Source organism: Oncorhynchus mykiss, chromosome 2 (genome assembly GCF_057628025.1).
Source record: "Oncorhynchus mykiss isolate SJ-2025 chromosome 2, ASM5762802v1, whole genome shotgun sequence".
Lineage (NCBI taxonomy): Eukaryota > Metazoa > Chordata > Actinopteri > Salmoniformes > Salmonidae > Oncorhynchus > Oncorhynchus mykiss.
The window spans coordinates 71,074,748-71,095,447 of NC_143023.1; the positions used below are offsets into that span (position 1 = coordinate 71,074,748).

Consider the following 20,700-nt stretch of genomic DNA (forward strand, 5'->3'; position numbering starts at 1 on the left):
AATCATCAAACCTATCTAGAAGCAAGAGCATGTATTTATAAGTTCATTTGAAAGGGACTTCCTCATTTTCACCATACTATTGTCTGAGGGCAGTCCACTGACTAGCTCTCTGGAAATTTCCTGAGACAACGGACTTGGAACATATTTCTATTTCCTCTTTGTAAGGTTGTGGAGCAGCGTTGTAACTGTCTAAGAAAGTATGTGGCTGTTTCATCATATTTCATTATCCAAATTCTGAGGCTGTTATTTTATGATAGTTTGTTAACCAATCTTTATAGAATGATGATTTTAGTTTTCTATGTCTGATGTGGGCCTCTCGTAGATTGTGGTGATATAGCCTAGGCCCAGGTAAAGAACATTTGTTTTTGAGAGGGGGAGAGGAGAGGGATGAGGTCAGATTATAAATGGCCTATTTGGATGTCTCTTATTGACATTGGATTTCTGCATCTTAAAGGTCCAATGCAGCTGTTTTAATCTCAATATCAAATTTATGGGTAACAACTTAAATACCTTACTGTGATTGTTTTCGTTGAAAATTGTGAAAAAGAAACAAATAGTTTCTTAGCAAAGAGCAATTTCTCAAGCAAGAAGAAACCACTCTCACACTTAAATTATCATAATGTTCAACATTTCACAGTATTATTCCGTACGTTTGTTCATGTGTAACTCTGTGTTGTTGTTTTTGTCGCACTGCTTTGCTTTATCTTGGCCAGGTCGCAGTTGTACATGAGAACTTGTTCTCAACTGGCCTACCTGGTTAAATTATTCCAACATCATAGTGTGGAAATGTATATAAAATACAGGAAAATCATGTTTTTGACTGCACTGGGCCTTGTATTATCTATACAAACTCATCATATAAGCTGTGATATCTTTCTCTCTACCGTAACAAGATGCTACAGCTAATATTGTATCTTTGTATAGATGTATCTTTTTGGCTCGATGGGCTTTTTTTAACCCCATGTCATCAGTAGGAGTGAATAGTGAACGGATACGAGTAAACGGCAGTTCCTACAGTAAATTGAATAACAATGTGATTTGTGTACCAAAAGCTTGGCAAGTGTCATTATATCATTACAGTATCACTCAGGGCATTGTGCCAATATAGATTCAGAGTTTGCGCCCAAAAGCGTCCCTGAATGCCACTCCTATGATGAGAACCAAAACCATTGTGCAATCATGTTTGTCAGGCCTGAAGCTTTTTTTTGTAAGAGTTCAGTAGACAGTACTACTTAAACAATAATGCTGATACTACTTCATCTTGTTGTTGCAGTCTCTGTGTGAAAAGGTGTGGTCTGCTGCCTGCACCACTCAGCATGGACCCAAAGAAGAAGACTGTGTGGGAGAACCTGCGTGAGAAGACCAAGACCCAGTTCAACAACATAAAGAAGAAGAAGACCCCTGGGAAACTGGAGAAGAAGAAGCCCAAGCCCCTGCAATACAGGCGCAGTATATCAGTGCCGGACCTGAGGTTTGTTCAGGCTGAACCCTCTCCCACAGACAGTGCCTTCTGCACAGCCCCAGACGCCATCTTCTTTGACAGCTCTTCAGGCTCCGGTGATAATACCTCTGTTAACTCAGTCCCTCTATCCACTGACAGGCTGACTGCAACTGATGCAGGCCCCTCAGGTAGAAAGACTGTGTATGATTTGACTTTCATAGATAACATGAATGTATCTGGATCTAAAATGATTGCACCGGTGGAGACACAAACTCTCAATGAAGAATCTGAAGAGGAGGACATGGCAACCTTTATGGGTGGAATCCACACACCATTAGACAAACAGAACACACCTGCAGAGAGATCTACTTCTTATGCTTCTTCTTCTTCAGCAGTGGACAGAGGAAAGCCACCTACCCCGAGATCAAATTCTCCACATATTCCTGTGCCCACACCAAGATTGGCTGCTTCAGTAGAGAGAATGAATATTTCTACAGAAAGATTGTTCTTCTCTAAAGGCAGAGTGGTCACTTTTAGCGACAAAGTGAGTGCATCTGCTGAAAGATCTGCCTCTTCTGTCTCAGACCAAACAAACCTGGTTACAGAGAGACTGGCTGCTTCCAGGGAGCGAGGGAAACAACCAGCAGAAGTTAGATGGTCTGTTCCTACAAATCCACTTGACAGACTGAACATCTCTCCAGATAGATGGTCTCTGCCAGTGGACAGGGCAGACAGAATGGGCACCCCAGACAGGATGGGCACCCCTGCAGACAGTGGGGACGGTTCTGTGTGTGGAACCCCGTTCGAGGAACAAGCCTACTCGTTCTGGCCCACTGACTCTGAGGACCTGGATATGAGGGAGCCCTCCCTCTCGACAAACATCAGAGACATCTTCTGCAGGGAGCCCCAGGAAGACATTGAGGTCAGATACCATACTAACCTTGTACTTTACAATACCCTCCACAGATATAGATATAGACCTACTGCATACAGTGTAAAGTCTAAATGCGGACTGACAGATTTCACACATGTTTTGATAGAAAATACATATTTCTATGTGACAGTAATACAGGAGGATAGTTTAGTGACCAAGACACAGTACAGTGTGTTAAAGCAGTGCATTTTCACTGGGGTCTTATTAGCATTTGCAAGCTCTTTTTTCATATTCAAATACTGTGGTCTGGGTTTTCACACCCTTGAGCTGTTATGCTGACTCTATGCCTAGAAGTTTTCTATGATCAGTCTCCAGATCAGCTACAATAGATATACTTTAAAGTCGTGGATTGTGAAACCCTAATTGCTACATCCATTTTTGGACTAAATTAATGATATATACCCATTGAATTTTGAAGAATTATAACTTAGGAATTCCTTATGAGCTTAGTTCAACTATCATAACTCAACAGAACCCAAAATATGAAGTTGTTTTACTCTCAATGTTTGTAAACAATGTAAATGTGAGAGGACTGGGCATTTGAAATGTTTTGATTATCTTAGTACTTGCAGGATTTGTTTTAGAGTACTCGAATGAAAAAATATATATAATAATTAGAAAACGGCCCGCACTGGATTTCTGTTGTTGCATTTATCTATATGCCAACAGTACGGAACAATGCCTAATTGATCATAACCATTACAGATAACACATCCTAATTGCTAAATATATATATATTTATATATAATATCGATGAAAAAAATATTGCCATTTAAGATTCATTTATTGAAACCATAATATCAAATCTTTGAACACAATCTTCAAAAAGGCAGCTACATCAGAAGTGGTGCTTGCTTATGTTAGGAATCAAAAGGACTATGTAAAGGTAAGTTAGGTAATTAAATGTCAACTGAAATCAAATTGCCCCATATATACTGAACAAAAATATAAACGCAACATGCAACAATGTCAAAGATTTGACTGAGTTACAGTTAATATTAAGGAAATCAGTCAATTGAAATACATTCATTAGGCCCTAATATATGGATTTCACATGACTGGGAATACAGATAGGAATCTGTTGGTCACAGATGGGCGTGGATCAGAAAACCAGTCAGTATCTGGTCACCATTTGCCTCATGCAGCTCGACACATCTCCTTCGCATAGAGTTGATTAGACTGTTGATTGTGGCCTGTGGAATGTTGTCCCACTCCTCTTCAATGGCTGTGCGAAGTTGCTGGATATTCAGTTCCAGTTTCTTTGTGTGTGATAAGCATATGATTTCTCATGGATAGGGACATGTGTTTTGGTTAATCATGTCAAACAATCTGGATTTGAACCTTTATTTTTAGCCATTTCCAGAAATGAGAATTCAACCCAAAATGATGATGGCGCTGGACCATCTGACATGAAAAGGAAATCGGACAGTTTGATGAAAAGCTTTAAATAACGACGAAAATCCAGGTCATGCAAAATTAACCAAAACACAGGGCCCTACTCATGGAGTTAGTTGTGCTGTGATAGGAGAGCTTGAGCTGGTCCAACGCTCTTAACCGCTAGGCTACCTGTCGCCCTGTTTTCAATTTTGACCAGAGTTATGAAATAAATCAGACAGTTTTACAGTATTAGAAAAAAATGAATCTCTGGTTAAAGATCGAGTTCTGACTTCCGTTTGAGTACTCGATTAAACACTGTATACAGTAGCTTAAAAACATGCTTAAAACGATCATTTTGATTTCATGGACGGTCAGTCCTTGTATCCATAGAGTGGTTACGAAACAGAGGCGGTTGGCCGCTTTGTTACTGTTTAAAATAACATTCTATCTTTAAGACAACGCTTCAGTGGTTCTTTGTCAGAAATCCCATTGCAGATAGCAATCCCTATACTCATATAATGTATATGCTGAGCAGAAGAAACCTTATTTTAGTAGCTCTTATGCCGACCTGAAGTCCCTTCCATTGTATTAAATGTAGATCTGTCTTATTACAAGGCCAGACATTGTTGAGGCTACAAACCTGCCTTACTGGTTGCCGGTACAATTATAGTACCTGAGGTTAAAAAGTGGTAAACAACGTGACTGAACATGATAACGTCTACATTTGTTCCATTCTTTGTAGATGTCTTTTTGATAAGCTTACATTTTTTTCTCTCCCTTAGTTACCCAATGAGCACAATGACTTCTATGCCCAACCCTTGCAGGGTCAAGCAGGCAACAATGTGAGTACTGGACTTGGATGTCCTGACCTTGTCAATGATAATGGACAACACTAAGATTTTAGACTATAAAGCATCATATTAATGTGATTCCTTTCCTTGACAGGCTGTGGCAGCAAGGGGCCCACCTGGTCCTATCCAGAAGTACCTCCTCACCGTCAACCTGAAGGAGGGCAGGAACCTGGTCATCAGAGACCGCAATGGTAAGTGGACGAAAATAACCTGGTACTTTTGGAGGTCTACATATGGATGAATGTAAAGTCTGAGGCATGCTGGGTATATTGATAGACGCATACTTTCAACTTGAGAAGGTGTCCCTTATGCCGTGAGTAGGATGATGACAAAGCAATTCATCATATTTACTTTGTTGATCTTGATTTTGAACATGTCATCAAGAAAGTATTTTTTAGTTGAAGCACATACATTACAAAGGGCCCCTAACTGTGTGGAATGTATTTTTGACAGTGATTCCAGTCAGACCAGAATCTGACGCCAAAACACACCCAGGAGCCTTCCCTTAACAACATGTGTGGAGAAACAAATTATGTGGTATGGTTTTCATAACCAATGCAAATTTAGATGCAACATGTTTTTGTCAGTTGGAGAGTCCATGCAATGTTTCACTGTTGCTGTTAAATAACATTTTCCCGCCACAAATGACAAGCTGCCACCTGCTGGAGGTTTGCTAAAATACATCCTAGGAAGTTTGGACCTCTGCTGTAATTCGTAGTGTTCTGAACACATTGAAGGAAATCCCTAGTCTTAAATCACAATGGTTGTAAATGTTTATGTTAACTTATGTCATACTTATTATTTTGGTCTGTATAGGACAGTAGATGTTGATATGTTGGCATGTCATAAACTGAGTATACTTAAGCAATAATGTACGAGGGGGTGTGATATATGGCCAATATACCACGGCTAAGGGCTGTTCTTAGGCACCACGCATCGTGGAGTGCCTGGACACAGCCCTTAGCCGTGGTATATTGGCCAAATACCACAAACCTCTGAGGTGCCTTATTGCTATTATAAACTGGTTACCAACTTACTTAGAGCAGTAAAAATACATGTTTTGTCATACCCATGGTATGCGGTCTGATTACATATTTTTTTTAACCTTTATTTAACTAGGCAAGTCAGTTAAGTACAAATTCTTATTTTCAATGACGGCCTAGGAACAGTGAGTTAACTGCCTTGTTCATCGGTAGAACAACATATTTTTACCTTGTCATCTCGGGATTCAATCTTGCATCCTTTCAGTTACTAGTCCAACACTCTAACCACTAGGCTACCCGCCGGATATACCATGGCTGTCTGCCAATCAGCATTCAGGGCTCGAACCACCCAGTTTATAAAAAACATTAGGATCACCTGCTCTTTCCATGACATAGACTGACCAGGTGAATCCAGGTGAAAGCTATGATCCCTTATTGATGTCACTTGTTAAATCCACTTCAATCAGTGTAACCAACTTGATACAACTGTGGGAAGCATTGGAGTCAACATGGGTCAGCATCCCTGTGGAACGCTTTCAACACCTTGTGCTGAGGCTGTTCTGAGAGCAAAAGGGGGTGCAACGGTGTTCCTAATGTTTTGTACACCCAGTGCATGGCATTCCATTATATACAGCAGATAAGATACCGAAGGCTTGTGGAATACTGCTGACTGCTTGGGGTTTGTATCCCAAAATTATTGATTGTTATATTTAATATTTACTGAATATGATGTAGTCTCCCCTTCAAAATACAACTAAAATATTTCTCATATGCATACCTCAATTGTTCAATTCCTCAGTCATCTGCCCACTGTCATTGTGGGCTTGTTGGGATGCAATGCAATTGGTTTGGGGAAGCAGCGACCTCAACTGTCCATAAACTGAATTGCTGTTTGAAAGACACAACATGGACTTTATTCATTTCTCCGCTGCTATTGAAAACCAAACATCTCTGGAACATTTTGTTTATTTTATTTTATGAACATATCGGTTGGAGGTTTTTGGCTGAAATTCAATCAAACATGTTTTTTGTCTGCAATCTTAAGTTCCACCTCTTTGCCTGGCTGACCGCTGCTGCCATATGTAGGCTATATTATTTTCTCTATGTAACCCTCAGCTTGTGCTAAGGTTTCTTATGCAACTGTCGCCGTGGCTTCACTAACCTTGTCGTCTCGGGCCACAGCTCCCTGCTAGTTGAGACCTTACTTTTCCTGACAGGATGGCACCATGATGATGATGCAATACCCACACGCCCCTTGCCTCTCCACTGTTTAGTGCCTGAGACCCACCAACACCATCCACTGTCATTACATATTCTGAAAGGACCCTCGCCACCAGCCCCCACTTCTCTTTTTTTGTTCTCCCCTTTTTTCGCGGTTAATTTCAATGGTCACCATTCTGTCACGCCAGAGCTTTTCTCCTCACTGGCTGCCACATTCTCCTCCTGTCAAGTTGCCTGGAGGTTTTCCTGTCAGACTGGCAGGGCGGAGCTGCTGTGGGTCCTGCCTGCCTTTGGGAGATGTTCATTTGGAGTGGGGAGCTGACAGGCCTGACAGCCCATCCCCACAGGGCCTTTGTCATGTGATTCAAGCCTCCCTGCAGGTTCTCTCAAGCACCCTTTCATTTCTCCATACAAATGAAGGCATGGGACTGGCTTTCATTTTTCAGGCAATCTTCATACCATGGCTGAGACAAAGACGCCCCGTCCCCCCACCCCACCACCAGGCCGACTTACTTAACAGGCTTGTGAGATTAACACTGGTTGCTCCTGGTTTCAGGACTTTATTTGCTGGTTGCTTCATGCTGGCGAGAGTTTCTTCTCTTTCACAAATAAACAGATACATCCCTCTGTTTTCATAAATACATGTGCGGTGTACCTCATCCCTGCATATCTCAGTCTCTGTGTGTTCTAATTGGTGCGGATCTGACTGGTTTCCTGTCATATATATTACATTTTGTACGTTTATTTTTTAATACAATTGTTGTATAAATGACACCCCTTTGCAAGTACGAATTTGTCTCATATCATGATTGATTGTGTTGATAATCTGATATTGCTTTTATCTGCAATTTTCTGAACATTCCGTTTTGTTTTTGAATCTCTAGGTACAAGTGATCCTTATGTCAAGTTCAAACTGGAAGGGAAGACGATTTACAAAAGCAAAGTTGTGTATAAGAACCTAAATCCAAAATGGAGCGAGTCCTTCTCCTTCCCCCTGCAGGATCGAGAGCAGGTTGTTGACGTGAGGGTGAGTGTCACGTTGATCTGTTGTTTTGACTTAGTTTGTCTAAGTAACACCTACAAATGAACGGCAATGGACTTATATTGTCATAAAAGTGACAGATTGACACTCTAATCATGTCATAGCTATGGCCTGCAAAGGATACACAACTGACATGCAATAACAGTTCATTGTGCCAAACCTGATTGACATACAGTTTTTATATTGAATATGGTGTTTCTAACTGTTGCAGGTCTACGATAAGGACCTAACCACTGATGACTTCATGGGTTCCAGCACGATTGTCATCAAAAACCTTGAATTAGACAAGTGAGTAATACACATGCTCTGCTAATCACTCAGTGTATTATCTAGTAAACTGCAGTACGTCTCTGTCTCTCTTTGTCCAGGACCGGTGAGATGGTGTTGAGTCTGGAGGACCCCAACAGTCTGGAGGATGACATGGGGGTCATCGTCATGGACACATGCCTCACTTTTAGAGACGCTACTATCAAAAAACGTGTAAGCCTGATTTGATTTGAGTCTAATGTTACATCCCTAATTTTCAATGTCAATATTTTCAATCACTATATTTTCAAATGTTCCTGATTTGTTTTCTTCTTCTCGTTAACAGAAATGGCACCAGAAAAAGAGGGTAGGATCTAGAATGTTCTATTTTCCACTGGTCTCCTTTCTACTTGCATAATTTAGTTGTGTGCATTTTATTCTAAAATCTGTTCAATGTCAGTATATGCCAATGTCTATTGCTAGAATAGACATACAGTACTAGACTTACTAACAGTACAACCATTACTTTAGTCAGAGAAATCCAAATGTGGCTGAGATTGTGCCTGATATCCAGCAGCAGGGGGCAGTAGATCACTGTATTATACATGACTATCATAACAAAGAGCGAAGTATAGACCCAGGATTTTGTTTTTTGTGCATGCATTTTCAACCTTAAATAATGTATTTTGTACACATGGTTTCATAATGACAAGTTGTATTTTCAAGTGTCAGACTAAACCATGCATATTTACATGTTGACTAGGCACAGTTTGGAGTAGAGCCTTTATTGGGTTTAATATACAGCCCTTAATACAGCTCTCTCATTTGAAGCATTGTGATGAAGGCTGAAATTGGATGCAGTTAGTGTTGATGTGTTTTGGACCGGTGCTCTTCTCATGATGGTGCTTGTGGGTTTATTCTCACACCTATCCAGTCACTTCATCTGCCACTGTTTAATCTCTCTCTGAATCTGAGTTTGATGTTAAACAGGTAAGAAATAAAGCACAATTCACATAGTCACTGTATGCTCTGCAGATGGATAAATGGGCAGATAGAAAGACAACGTGAAAATGTTCATCAAATCGTGGTGCAAATGTACCCTGTCATTTGGCAGAGGCAGATGGCGGTACCAAGACATTTCCGTGGCCGTATGACAATGTTAATGTGATGTTTGAACCCATATTTTTAGCAAAGATGATATTTCTCTAAATTACTGTTCCATTTGACACCTATCTGATGGCCGGGACTGAGCACTAAGCTAGTCATTCTTCATCTCCCACTGCTACTCCCCACTCCTGTTCACTCTCAACACTACCACAGAGACAACTACCACAGAGACAGTGAATGGCAACTGCCCCAGTAAAACTCTGTTTCTGTGCTTTGCTTGATAGTGTTTCTGTCTGGAGGAGGCCGTGTAGGAGGAGGGGTGGGGGGGAGCTCTGATGTTCGAGGCACATTGCCAGTGTGGGATGCCGAAGATTCGCGAGGTTGATAATTCCCAGGCATAGCGGGCAATAACCCAGATGTTAGGATGTAATATCACAGCTGTGGATGGACAGAGCCGAGGTACCAGCCAAATGGACCTAGGTTTGAGCTCATCCTGCTCGTCCCCATGCTGTCCCACCATATGGAAGCAATCGCATACCCCTTTTAGGCCCAGGAATAGACTCTCTTTAGGGGCCACTTACAGTTAAGTGGAATTGTTTTATTGGCCGCTGAGATAGAACTCTGTCCAAGATAAACACTTGGGATGACTTGGCCAGGCCCTACTTTATGTCGCCCCTCCACTCCTCTGTATTCCTCCTCTGTAGAGAGCAGAGCAGGGGTATTTATAGGGCCGAGCAGCGCTGTGCCGTGGTATTCCATGTTAATGCAGGTCCCTGAGACCGGCGTACAGGCTCTGATCCCCAGCAGCCTGGGCCCTGGGCTGCGGTGTGGGCGGTGACCCTGGAGAGAAGGGGAGAGGAGATGGGAGGGACTGGGTGGCAGGGGAGCCGTTTGAAGCTGTGCCGGCCAAGGCAGCAGAGGGAGACAGAGTATCAAAGAGGCCAGAGCAGATTATAGCCCTGCTCTTTAATTAGTCAGCCCACACAACCTCTCTCTCTCTCTGCTGTTTGTTTTGAAAGAGACGGCCTATCACTGCACAGGCTCAAGGGAACTTTAACACAGGGACACATATCAAGGCCTGTTTCTCCTCCTCTGTTTCCCGCTGTGCCACGGCAGGACCGTTGGATCATTTGGGAGGGGCTGTCCTTGATGTCTCAGTGTTTTGACATCCTGGACATTTAACACCCTAATAGTTTATTTTAGAAATTTGATTGGACAATTGAGATAAGAGATATCACTGAAGACAGTCAACATTTTGGTTTGGGATTCAGTGAAGAATAGACCAATGTGTACAATGCTGTGTATATCATTCCCAGACTGTATGTACACCCATGCATAATTTGCTGATGAGAGGGTTGTGTGGTTGGATTGCATCATTACTCACTGCTGCCTGCTGTCTCCTGTGCAGTATGCCAAGTGTCCTGCCTCCCCCCACTCTGTCTCTGGGTCTGTGATGAGTGGGACTGTCACAGCCAGGGACATCTGGCTGCTGTGCTCTGCTCACTGACATTCCCTCTCTCCAGGAACTGCACCTCTCCTCACTGGTGTGGCTCTGCTGCTGTCACTGGAGATGGGCTAATGTTCTCAAACAGAGAGGGTCTGGAGCCTAGCGGAGTCCTACAGTACTTTCATGCAATCCATATATGTAATGAGGTGCCAGATTTGAGGGGCAGGTGAATGAAGTGGGGTAGCCACTCAGAGTGTTTTGTCATGGAGGGTGTCCTAATGCAGCTGTGTGTCCATGTTTGTGTCTCTTAGGGAGTCCAGAACCAAAAGGGGAACCAAACCCAGCCCCAAGATAAAGCCCAGATCCAGCGCTCGGCTGAGGCCACCAAGAACAGCCAGCTGTGGAGTGGAGTGTTTGGTATCACCCTGGTAGAGGGACAGGACATGCCTGAAAATGTCCAGGGGGACATCTATGTGCGCTACAGACTGGGAGAGCAGAAGTACAAGAGCAAGGTGAGCTTCTTTCCTAATCTATTTCTCCTTGGGTTTTTTTGCCTCCTCCATTCCTCTTTTCTCTTCCCCTACCCTTTTGCATATGCTCTCCACTGGCATTTCACCCCCCACTTTCTCTCATTCTCTGTCTCTCCCTCTCTCTCCTTCTCTCCCTCCCTTTCTCTCAGCAGGGGCCTGTCAGTGGCTCACCTCCACCTTGGCTCACTGGGGCATGGCAGAGCAGCTCATTAGACTGGGCCTCTCTGCCACTGTACAATCTCCCTTCTATGCTCTCCTTCAGGTGGAGGGCTTCACTATGCTTTACTTGATTTGCATACCCAGCATGCCCTGCTCATCTACCTCTACTTGTTGGCCTCCCCCCTGATGATTCCGCAGTGCGCCCGTCTTGTGTTTTCATGTCATTTCTCTGTAAACCTCTGGTTTCGTTTCAGCTTGTTTGTTGAACAAAGCTAATTCTAATTGGATGCTGTCAGTGTTTACGATCCCAGAGAGGAGGCTGAGGTGCGCTCACACAAAAAACCCTCCTCTCCTCTCCCCCGCCCCTTCCTGGTAGCACTGAATGAAGACTTAATCCACCTGTCATGTAGTCTCTGCTCACTGTGACACTGCATTAAACCTGACACTGCTCCACACCAGGCTCTGTGTGTGATTGTGCCAGTGACCACCTACGCTACAGTACTGTATCAGCACTCTGCTCTTTCTCTCTCCCCCAGAACCTGTGCGTTCAAGCCAACCCTCAGTGGAGGGAGAGGTTTGACTTCAACAAGTATGAGGACTGTCTGGAGCCACTGCAGGTGGAGGTGTTTGCGAAGAGAGGCAGGAAGAGCGAGGAATCCTGGGGAATGTGAGTATTGATTTGCTTGATTCTGAGTGTTGTGTTTGTGGTACGACTGCTGTTCTTTGAAATAGACATATGCATTGCTTGCTGTTTGGGGTTTTGGGCTGGGTTTCTGTATAAGCACTTTGTCTCATCTGCTGATGTTAAAAGGGCTTTATAAATACATTAGATTTGATTTTAATTTGATTCTTATTAAGTAGTGATATTGAAGACTGATCCCATCGTTATCTAGGTTTGAGGTGGACCTGTCCAGGCTGCCAGTAGCCACTCAGCAGCTCTACACTCATGTCCTGGACGAAGACAAGGGCAGGCTGGTGTTCCTGGCCACCCTCAACCCCTGCTGTGGGGTGTCCATCAACGAATTCAACAAAACTCCCCTGGAACAGCCAGACGAGAGGGACCAAATCCTAGAGAAATATGTTAGCATGTTTAGTGACATATTACTATTTATTCATGCCACTTTTGATATTTTACATGGTTGAATTAATATAAGTGCTACCAGTAGATTAGTAAGTACATTTCAAAAGCTCTCTAGGAATACTAGCTTGCGTTAATACATTTAAGTAAGACTGGTTTGTATCATTTTATTTTTGCAGAGTTTGAAGAACTCGCACAAAAGTTTGAGGGAGGTTGGCTTCCTTCAAGTCAAGGTTGTCAGTGCCACAGATCTCACATCAACTGATCTCAATGGTGATGTATCACTCCACTTTTAGTCATTACCGTTTTAACTGGTTAAGTTACATGGCTAAGTTAATCTACAATTGCAAACACATTTTAACACAGCTTTCTTCTTTCTTTGCAGGGAAAAGTGATCCATTCTGTGTACTGGAGCTGGGGAACAGCAGGCTACAGACTCACACCATCTACAAAACACTCAGCCCTGAGTGGAAAAAAGTCTTTACATTGTACATGTGTTTTTACTTGGTCTTTTAGTGTACTTTGCATACATTGATGCAAGTGAATGTATTCCTTCGGATTCGGACTAACTGGTTATCTGTTGGCAGCCCAATAAAGGACATCCATGATGTTTTGGAGCTGACGGTCTTTGGTGAAGACGGAGACAAAGCCCCAGACCTTCTGGGCAGAGTGGCCATTCCATTACTCACAGTAAGTTGGGGATCTTTGGATTTATAAGGGGCTTATAGTTTATTCATTGACATTGACAAGTCGTAAAACATGTCATGGGTCAGAGAGGTGCTATTGATTGTAATGCATTTTCCACCGCTACAGGTTCAGAATGGACAGCAGGTCACCCGGGGGTTAAAGAAAGCGAACTGGGGGGGTCCGGCCAAAGGGACCATCTCACTGGTGATGGAGGTCCACTATAACCCAGTAAGAACTCCCTGGCTGATTCTAGCCTAGCTAATGCTCTTTGACAGATGACCCAGTCATATACCCAACTCACTGTATACTGTTTTCCAATTGCATTGAGTTTCTTTCTCATTGCTTTTGGATTGGATTTGTCTTTGATCATTTGTAATATCTTTCTCAGGTTAGAGCCGGCATAAGAACCTTCAAACCAATAGAGGAAAAATTCCTGGAGGACAACCCAAAATTTGCCAAAAAGGTTTGTTCTAGCAATGAATTTTAGGCCTATATAATCTAAGGTTCATGATTTATACACATAAAGCATGGTAGACACAATTTGTTGGATGAAGGAGTGAAGTGTGAGTACTGGAACATGCCCCTCATGTAACAGAAACAAAGCTGCCACAGGCAAGCAGCATAGAAGCTTTGATTGGTCATAGTCAAACTAATTGGCTTTATTAACTCCAGACATCAAACTAGTAAAGCCACACAGCAGCAAATAAGGCCTTGAGTAAACCTGAATAAACCTGCTTATGAATCATACACATAAAGCCTTTAATCAAGTCATGCTAACTGCCATTTGCCATCTGATTCTCCCATTAGGTCCTTGCCCAGAATATCTACAGAGTTCGGAAAATCACCATGGCACTGCTGCATACGTTACAGTACATTAAAAGCTGTTTTCAGTGGGAGAGCAGGCAGCGGAGTATAATAGCCTTCCTGGTAAGTCATTGCCCCATGTTAATGAACTAGCGCCAAGCCTTGGGCTGTGCAAGTGGTGTCTCTGTCCTATTTCACTGCAGAACATTTGAACCCTTTCCTTCTATGTGAAATAGATAATGGACAGTATGGTTAAATCAGGTATACATATCTAGATTCTTGTTACTGTTTCTCAGTCACGTACTTCCAATGAATCGAAGCTCCCATCTTCATTTTGCATTTGAAAGTAAAGTAGAAGCTGTGCTCTATCCTTTAATTCAAACCCCACTTGTCTTCCTTCAGTGTTCTTCTGGCACTAGGGCTTTATGTGAAGGGCTTCGGTCTGGCCGTTTGGTCATCTGACTTCCTGGTAAAGCATTCCCCCTGCTCTTCTGTGTGGAGGAGGAGTGACAGTCGGCCTGTGAGATTTGAACCTTGTATAAATGTCTCTGTTTAGAGGTTTTAATGAGGCGTTGTGATCTATTGCCCTAAGCTGAAATAATCTTTATTTCACCCCGTGAATCCCCCTTAAAGTACATGTAATGTCATGATTAAGAGCATCCTCTTGCCATAAAGCCCTGGCAGCGTCAAGTCAGGGTGAGGAAGCGGTCACAGACAGATCCCTTTCTTCACAGCCTTTATTCCTCTCTATGTTCTGTTTCGGGACGACGTGCATTTCATACCTGGTGTATTCTCTAAACCCTGCTCACTGATCCTCAGGTGGATGTCCCCTCAGGCAATGGCCTGGCTCACCATATCAGAGCCTGTGGTACAGGTATGGACACAGACAGACAGACAGACAGACAGACAGACAGACAGACAGACAGACAGACAGACAGACAGACAGACAGACAGACAGACAGACAGACAGACAGACAGACAGACAGACAGACAGACAGACACACACACAGACACACAGACATACTGACTGACGGGAATGTAGAGTATATTGTATGCAAGTGCATAGGCAGATAGGCAGAGACTTTGAGGGAGAAAAGCAGGTAGTCAGCCATGCGGGCGGGCAGGAGAACAGGCAGTCAGGGTAGGCCGGCTGACAGGTGACAGGTCAGCGGTATAGGGCCATCTCCTGGCCCCCATCTAAAATGAGATGCTGTGCAGGCCACCAGAGTGTGGTAGTCTTTCTTTTTCACTTCTACTACACCTGCTGTTCAAGACAAGCCCACAAATAGGAGATCTGGGGAGGGAAAAACAGGGATTACTCTGGCATACCTCTGCCAGAAATATGTACATTATTTTATTACTGTGGGGTAAATATATCTAAAAATGTATACTGTAAGTAGATAGATCTTTTGTTGATTTAGTATGAGCATAGTGCTCCTGTTGAAAGTAAGGAAATGTTTTCTGTGTGTTGTCTTATCTTCATTGGAGGAAGATGGACAGTTTGGTACCCAGGCAGTTCTATTTAGAGACAGACACTGCAATAGAGCAGTCTGGCTATCTGCAGTCCACTGAGCCCTATGGCTTCCTCTGGAATGAGGTGTGCTTCCCAAAGCGCTGGTGTCAAAGGTGCCTGAGACTTGCCTGAGGAGAGAGTGAATCAGCCTGCTGATAAATAAGTAGTGTTTATCACCCACTCACCAGCAGATAGAGTTAGACCGGAGAAAAGTTCTGATTTCTAATCAGGCATCTCATCCACAACACCTCACTGCATGATGAGCAGCAATAATCATAGCCGGAATATGGCCTTCGGATCGACAGTCAGAGAACTCCTGGGCGTGAGTAAAAACACAGACAGACAAAATCCTTGCCATGTGAGACGAGAGGGCAGCCGAGGGGCCTTGACAGCCATTACAAGCCCTGTGACATACCACTACACATGCTAGTGCCCTGGCCCTCTGCGGGGTCAGCGACAGCACAGCCACACTAGGGCCACTCCTCCTCACAACAAGTCCTCATTTGCAATTAAGTTTGTGTTTGGAGCCATCTGAAGCAGCATGCCACCGTGTGCCTTAATGAAAGCAGCTCCCTCTCCTATATTTATATCTTTAGGCACTGGTAATAAGGTAACTGATTCAGACACTGACAGATGGCCTCTGCTTGCCTCTTAGATGTGCATAATTAGAAGACTGTCTGCTCTTTTCTACAGCAGCACTCTGCCTCTGCTTCTGCTGGTTCTCAGAATATGCTGCTAGGAACGGCTGCAGTGTTGGCTCAGCCTTTAATATACATTACAATACATTATTTATCAGCCAGCTAGACCATTCCTGCTGTTTTACTCCATATGCATCCTGTAATGCATTACCGCTGATGTGGTTTCATCCCAGGACTGTGGGATCATTCGCTAGTGCCTTACCAGGAAGCCTTAGCCACCAAGCTGCTGTAAGTCCCATAGGCTAATGCTCTGACCTGCTCACAACATGCAGTATACATTGCTGCTCAGATGAAGCAATCATTTCAGGGAATGTGGATCTTCATGTGTGCGTTATAAAATACCTTTTGGTATGTGTAAAGTATTTTTAGTTTGTATGAGAGATTTGTCTGACAAAAAGTTCACTGCAATCTAATCTCCCATGAGCTGCATTGGCAATGTTTTGCCCTGTAGGTCTGCATCAGGTCTGGTCTATGTTAACAGAGGGATGTATGGAGAATGTTAGAATTTTTTATAAACTTCTCAGGCACATAACTTTTCCCTGTGGCAATCAGAGAAGTATGTATTCTGAGTAAATTGGGTATAGAAAGTACTCTGTTTGGAAATCAAGATTGATGGCTCATCAGGCGTTCTACTGCCATAGAGTAATATAATGCGAAGAGGAAGCCTCGAAGGAATGCAAACTTCTGCAGCACTGTCATTTTTTGCAAGGCTGGAGGTTACTGATTCTGATTGCGTTGTCTCCTTTGTAAGGGAAGTTATTTTCCACCCATAGGTTTGTTTTAAAATGGTGACTTTCTAATTAGGTCATGTTAAAATAATCTTTCTCACACATAAAAAAAAAATTCTCCTGCAAAAGCCTCATAAACCTCATCAGTGAACGAAAATGCAAACAAGAAATGTATATATTTTTCAGTGCTTGTTTATGCTACAGTAATGAGCTTAGGAAGTGCCTTTTTCTAAAGTTTGACAACGGCATGTCCCCTTCTTCTGAGAGAGAGAGAGCGTGACAGCTAAAATCTTCATCAAATAACTCCCTTTTAAATGTGCTTCTCCCCAACACTGAGCTAGATGAATGTGCTATACATCAGCAGCAACTGCAGAGAGAGGGGTCACCCAGAGTTCTTTCCTGCAGACATTTTCAGTGCCTGTAGAGGGAGCTATAGCACTGCTGAACTATGTAGTGGAGAGCCTGATGGGAGATCACTTACTGCTCCCAACTAGAATCCTTCATGGGAAAATACTGTGAAAGTGAAGTCCTCCATTCTGTGGATCCGCTGGATCAACAGAATAGAAGTTTCTCAAACATACTAAATGAGCATGTATTAGCTGGCCATATTAATCTGTTTCAGAAGTTTAAAGTTGAGAACAATTTTGATTTAGATGAAATGGATGTAAGTATAAAAATGAAAAGGGGTTCATTTACACTTGAAAGCTGATTTTTGAGCTTTGCTGTCATTAGAGCGCTTGAAGTATTTAGGTAGAATTAATATTTTAACATATGAGCTAGTCTCGTCTGTCAGGAGTTCTGACTAGGAAGAAACCTGTATACCGTATGAGATTATTTGAACCATTTTCTTTTTGACACTGCCAGGTAGCAACTGTTTTAGACATCATTTGACAGCCTGTGAAATGCTGATTGCCTCTCATCACAGAATTTAAAGATGGTATTTGATAAATGTTTGATCCGGTGCAGCTGTAAACACAGTTGGCAGCTGCCAAGGCTGCTTTTTTGGGCTGATAGACTCCTTGTCTCCCAGATGAGAGCAGGACAGGGTCAGATCTGGATCCAGTGGTCCCGGGGGACCACCTGTGAGGTGTCGCTGCACAACCCCCCCTCCGCGCCGGCCGGGGCTATTACCCAGAATACCAGGACGGCCAGGATCAAAGGCATAATTAGCGCTGTTATAATTATTCTGTTTAACACCGTCCCCCAAAATGACATGTTTGGTGAGCACTGATCTGCCCCGTTTTGGTTTACTGCAATGCAGTAATGCAGTATGTATGACCAGAAGAGTGTGAGAGGAGTATAAAGTCAAACTGCGTGAGTGCCTGAGAAACTTCCTCTCGTTCCTTTCTCTGCATCTGCTTTCTTTCTGTTGAAAAAGTTGGAGGACTGTGTGTGGCTCGGCTGGCTGGCCTTAAAGGAGTGGGTTCTTGCAGTCTCAGGGGGGTTACACTCTTAAACTCTATGGCTGTGGGAGTTCTCACAGAGTTTGCAGTGGGAATGTGGCAGGGAGGGAGAGGGAGACAGCCCTTGATGGTGATGTGTGTGTGCATGATTTAGAAAGTAGTCTGAGATGTATTAATTATTAATGAATAGGATATTAGTATCTGGAAACATTAAGCGATGCCTTCTTTTAAAAAAAATAATCAGTATTGTTGTTATTGAGTCGCCATTGTGGATAGCAGTGTGTCAGTTGACAACTCTTGGGGCTAGCTGGTAACCGTAACCTTGAGATGCTTCCTCTTATAGTACAGAGAGCCTTTCTCTGGCAGACTGTTGTCCTCTTTCAATTAGAGCGCTAAAATAACAGATTTCCTGCAAAATAATAAATGTTATATGCAAGTTTATTTTAATAATTCATTGGCTTGTATTGTGAAATATATTCATTTTCATAAACTTTTTGAAATATGACAAAGTGGCATGAAAGAGGATAAACAAGCCAGATGATGTTGCTGTGATTAACACTGCAGGCCTCTGTGTTGGTGCATCTGCCGTGGTGCTTTGCCTGTGTGTCTGTAGCGGTTTTACAGTCAGGTCCAAAATTATTGGCACCCTTAGCAAAAAAAAGAATGTATAAAATAAATAAAATACAAATACTGATGCTCTATGCTCAAGAAACTTAATAATACAAATGCTCTGAGAAATGTATTCTCTCAAAAAGATAGGGGTAAAATTATTAGCTGTTTTCAACACCTGACCTCGCGAGGATGACTACCCTGAGCCTAAAATATTTTATCAGATTGGAGAACACATTGGGAGGGATCTTCCTCCATACAGAATCTTTCCAGATCCTTGATATCCTTCGTCTCTGCTTATGGACAGCCCTGTTTAATTCAAACCACAGGTTTTCAATGGGGTTGAAGTCCGGAGACTGAGATGGCCATTGCAAAATGTTGAATTTTGTGGTCAATTAACATTTTGGGGGGGATTTTGATGTGTGCTTGGGGTTATTGTCTTGCTGAAATATCTACTTGCGGCCAAGTTTCAGCCTCCTGGCAGAGGAAACCATATTTTTGGCATACATGTCCTGGTACTGGGTAAAGGTCATGATGTCGTTGACCTTAAAAAGGGCCTCAGGACCAGTGGAAGCAAACATCAAAGCTCCACCACCATATTTTACAGTAATTATGGGGCTATTTTCTGCATATTCAACTTTATTTCGACGCAAAATGCACCACTGCTGTTCATGGCCAAAGAGCTTTATTTTCATGTCGTCCTACCAGAGCACTAGTTCCAATCCAAGTGCCAACGCCATTTAGCAAACTCCAGGCGTTTACATTTGTTGAATGACATGAAAATAGAGCTCTTTGGCCCCGTGGTGTGTGCTGTATCATAATGACTGCCTCTAACACGCTCACCACCTTCCCAGTCACAGAGGACACACCTCCCCAGGCGGCTGCTGCAGAGCCTGCGACCTGACCGCCCCTGTGTGTTGCTGTGACTGGGCAGGATTCGGCCTCGGCACGCTAATGTGTCTGTGAGTCGAGCTGACAGGGAGGGAAGGGAAATAGAGTCCACGCCACTCCCTCCCTCCCCACCTCCTCGGGGGGAAAAGGCTCGCATGGCGGATCTGTCACCCAGGAGGTCGCTCAGTGTTAACGCTCCCGACACGGATTAAACACTTGTGGCCAGTGCTGGAGCTTGGGGTCGGAGTGGCCACCACTGACAGGCACCACGGGGCCCCTGCTGACCACCCTGGTCCAACCCTGGTCCAGCCTCACTCCACCCTGCCTCCAGATATGCTCCAGCCTTGGCATGTGTCAGACAGGCAGGCAGGGAGACAACGGCTAACACCAGGCCTGCAAGCTAATGCTAATACCCTGCCGCTCTTCTCTTGTCTTCCCTTCCCTTTGATAAAGAGCCCACTATTACTACTGGTACTGTAGTACTGGCGCCTAACTAGCCGCAGAATTTTCTTAGCTAACATTCATTGATTTGGAAACCTTCAATTTCCTTGTTTTATTAATCATTATTCAGATAAACTAAATTAGATTCATAAATATTAAATTAATTACCAGATTAGAATTTGATTCAAATTGATGGAGTTTAGATATTAATTTGTTAGATTTACTGTTGTTCCATGGCATACACTACTTACAAGCCACTGTAGTAAGTAAAACAAGAGTTTCTTTAAAAAAAAAATGATATGGCCATGGATTATCAGAAACTCTTCTATGTATACCAATGGTTTATTTGTGTGAACTGTGTATACATTCTTTTGTGGAGCTTCTACAGCTGATATGGTCATGCTCAAGAGGGAGATGAGATTTCCCCTTTATCACTCTCAGTAGAATGCAGCATCTCTCTTTTCTCTCCCTCTTTTTCGCTCTCGCTCTCCCTAGTCGATAAGACTTGAG

At 43.2% G+C, this 20,700-nt stretch overlaps 1 protein-coding gene across 1 annotated transcript in view; it reads left to right on the forward strand.

Annotated features, from left to right (window-relative positions):
- LOC110495464 (multiple C2 and transmembrane domain-containing protein 2) overlaps nucleotides 1–20,700 on the forward strand; it is a 40,348-nt gene continuing 19,648 nt past the window's right edge. Inside the window, exons 1-17 of the mRNA XM_021570741.3 lie at nucleotides 1–197; nucleotides 1,274–2,363; nucleotides 4,535–4,594; nucleotides 4,698–4,794; nucleotides 7,692–7,834; nucleotides 8,061–8,137; nucleotides 8,218–8,329; nucleotides 8,442–8,462; nucleotides 10,961–11,161; nucleotides 11,875–12,005; nucleotides 12,232–12,418; nucleotides 12,596–12,689; nucleotides 12,802–12,904; nucleotides 13,004–13,106; nucleotides 13,230–13,331; nucleotides 13,492–13,566; nucleotides 13,911–14,030. Of these exons, the coding sequence (XP_021426416.2) occupies nucleotides 1,317–2,363; nucleotides 4,535–4,594; nucleotides 4,698–4,794; nucleotides 7,692–7,834; nucleotides 8,061–8,137; nucleotides 8,218–8,329; nucleotides 8,442–8,462; nucleotides 10,961–11,161; nucleotides 11,875–12,005; nucleotides 12,232–12,418; nucleotides 12,596–12,689; nucleotides 12,802–12,904; nucleotides 13,004–13,106; nucleotides 13,230–13,331; nucleotides 13,492–13,566; nucleotides 13,911–14,030 (2,673 nt within the window). The 5' untranslated portion in view covers nucleotides 1–197; nucleotides 1,274–1,316. The remainder of the gene's footprint in view (nucleotides 198–1,273; nucleotides 2,364–4,534; nucleotides 4,595–4,697; nucleotides 4,795–7,691; nucleotides 7,835–8,060; nucleotides 8,138–8,217; nucleotides 8,330–8,441; nucleotides 8,463–10,960; nucleotides 11,162–11,874; nucleotides 12,006–12,231; nucleotides 12,419–12,595; nucleotides 12,690–12,801; nucleotides 12,905–13,003; nucleotides 13,107–13,229; nucleotides 13,332–13,491; nucleotides 13,567–13,910; nucleotides 14,031–20,700) is intronic.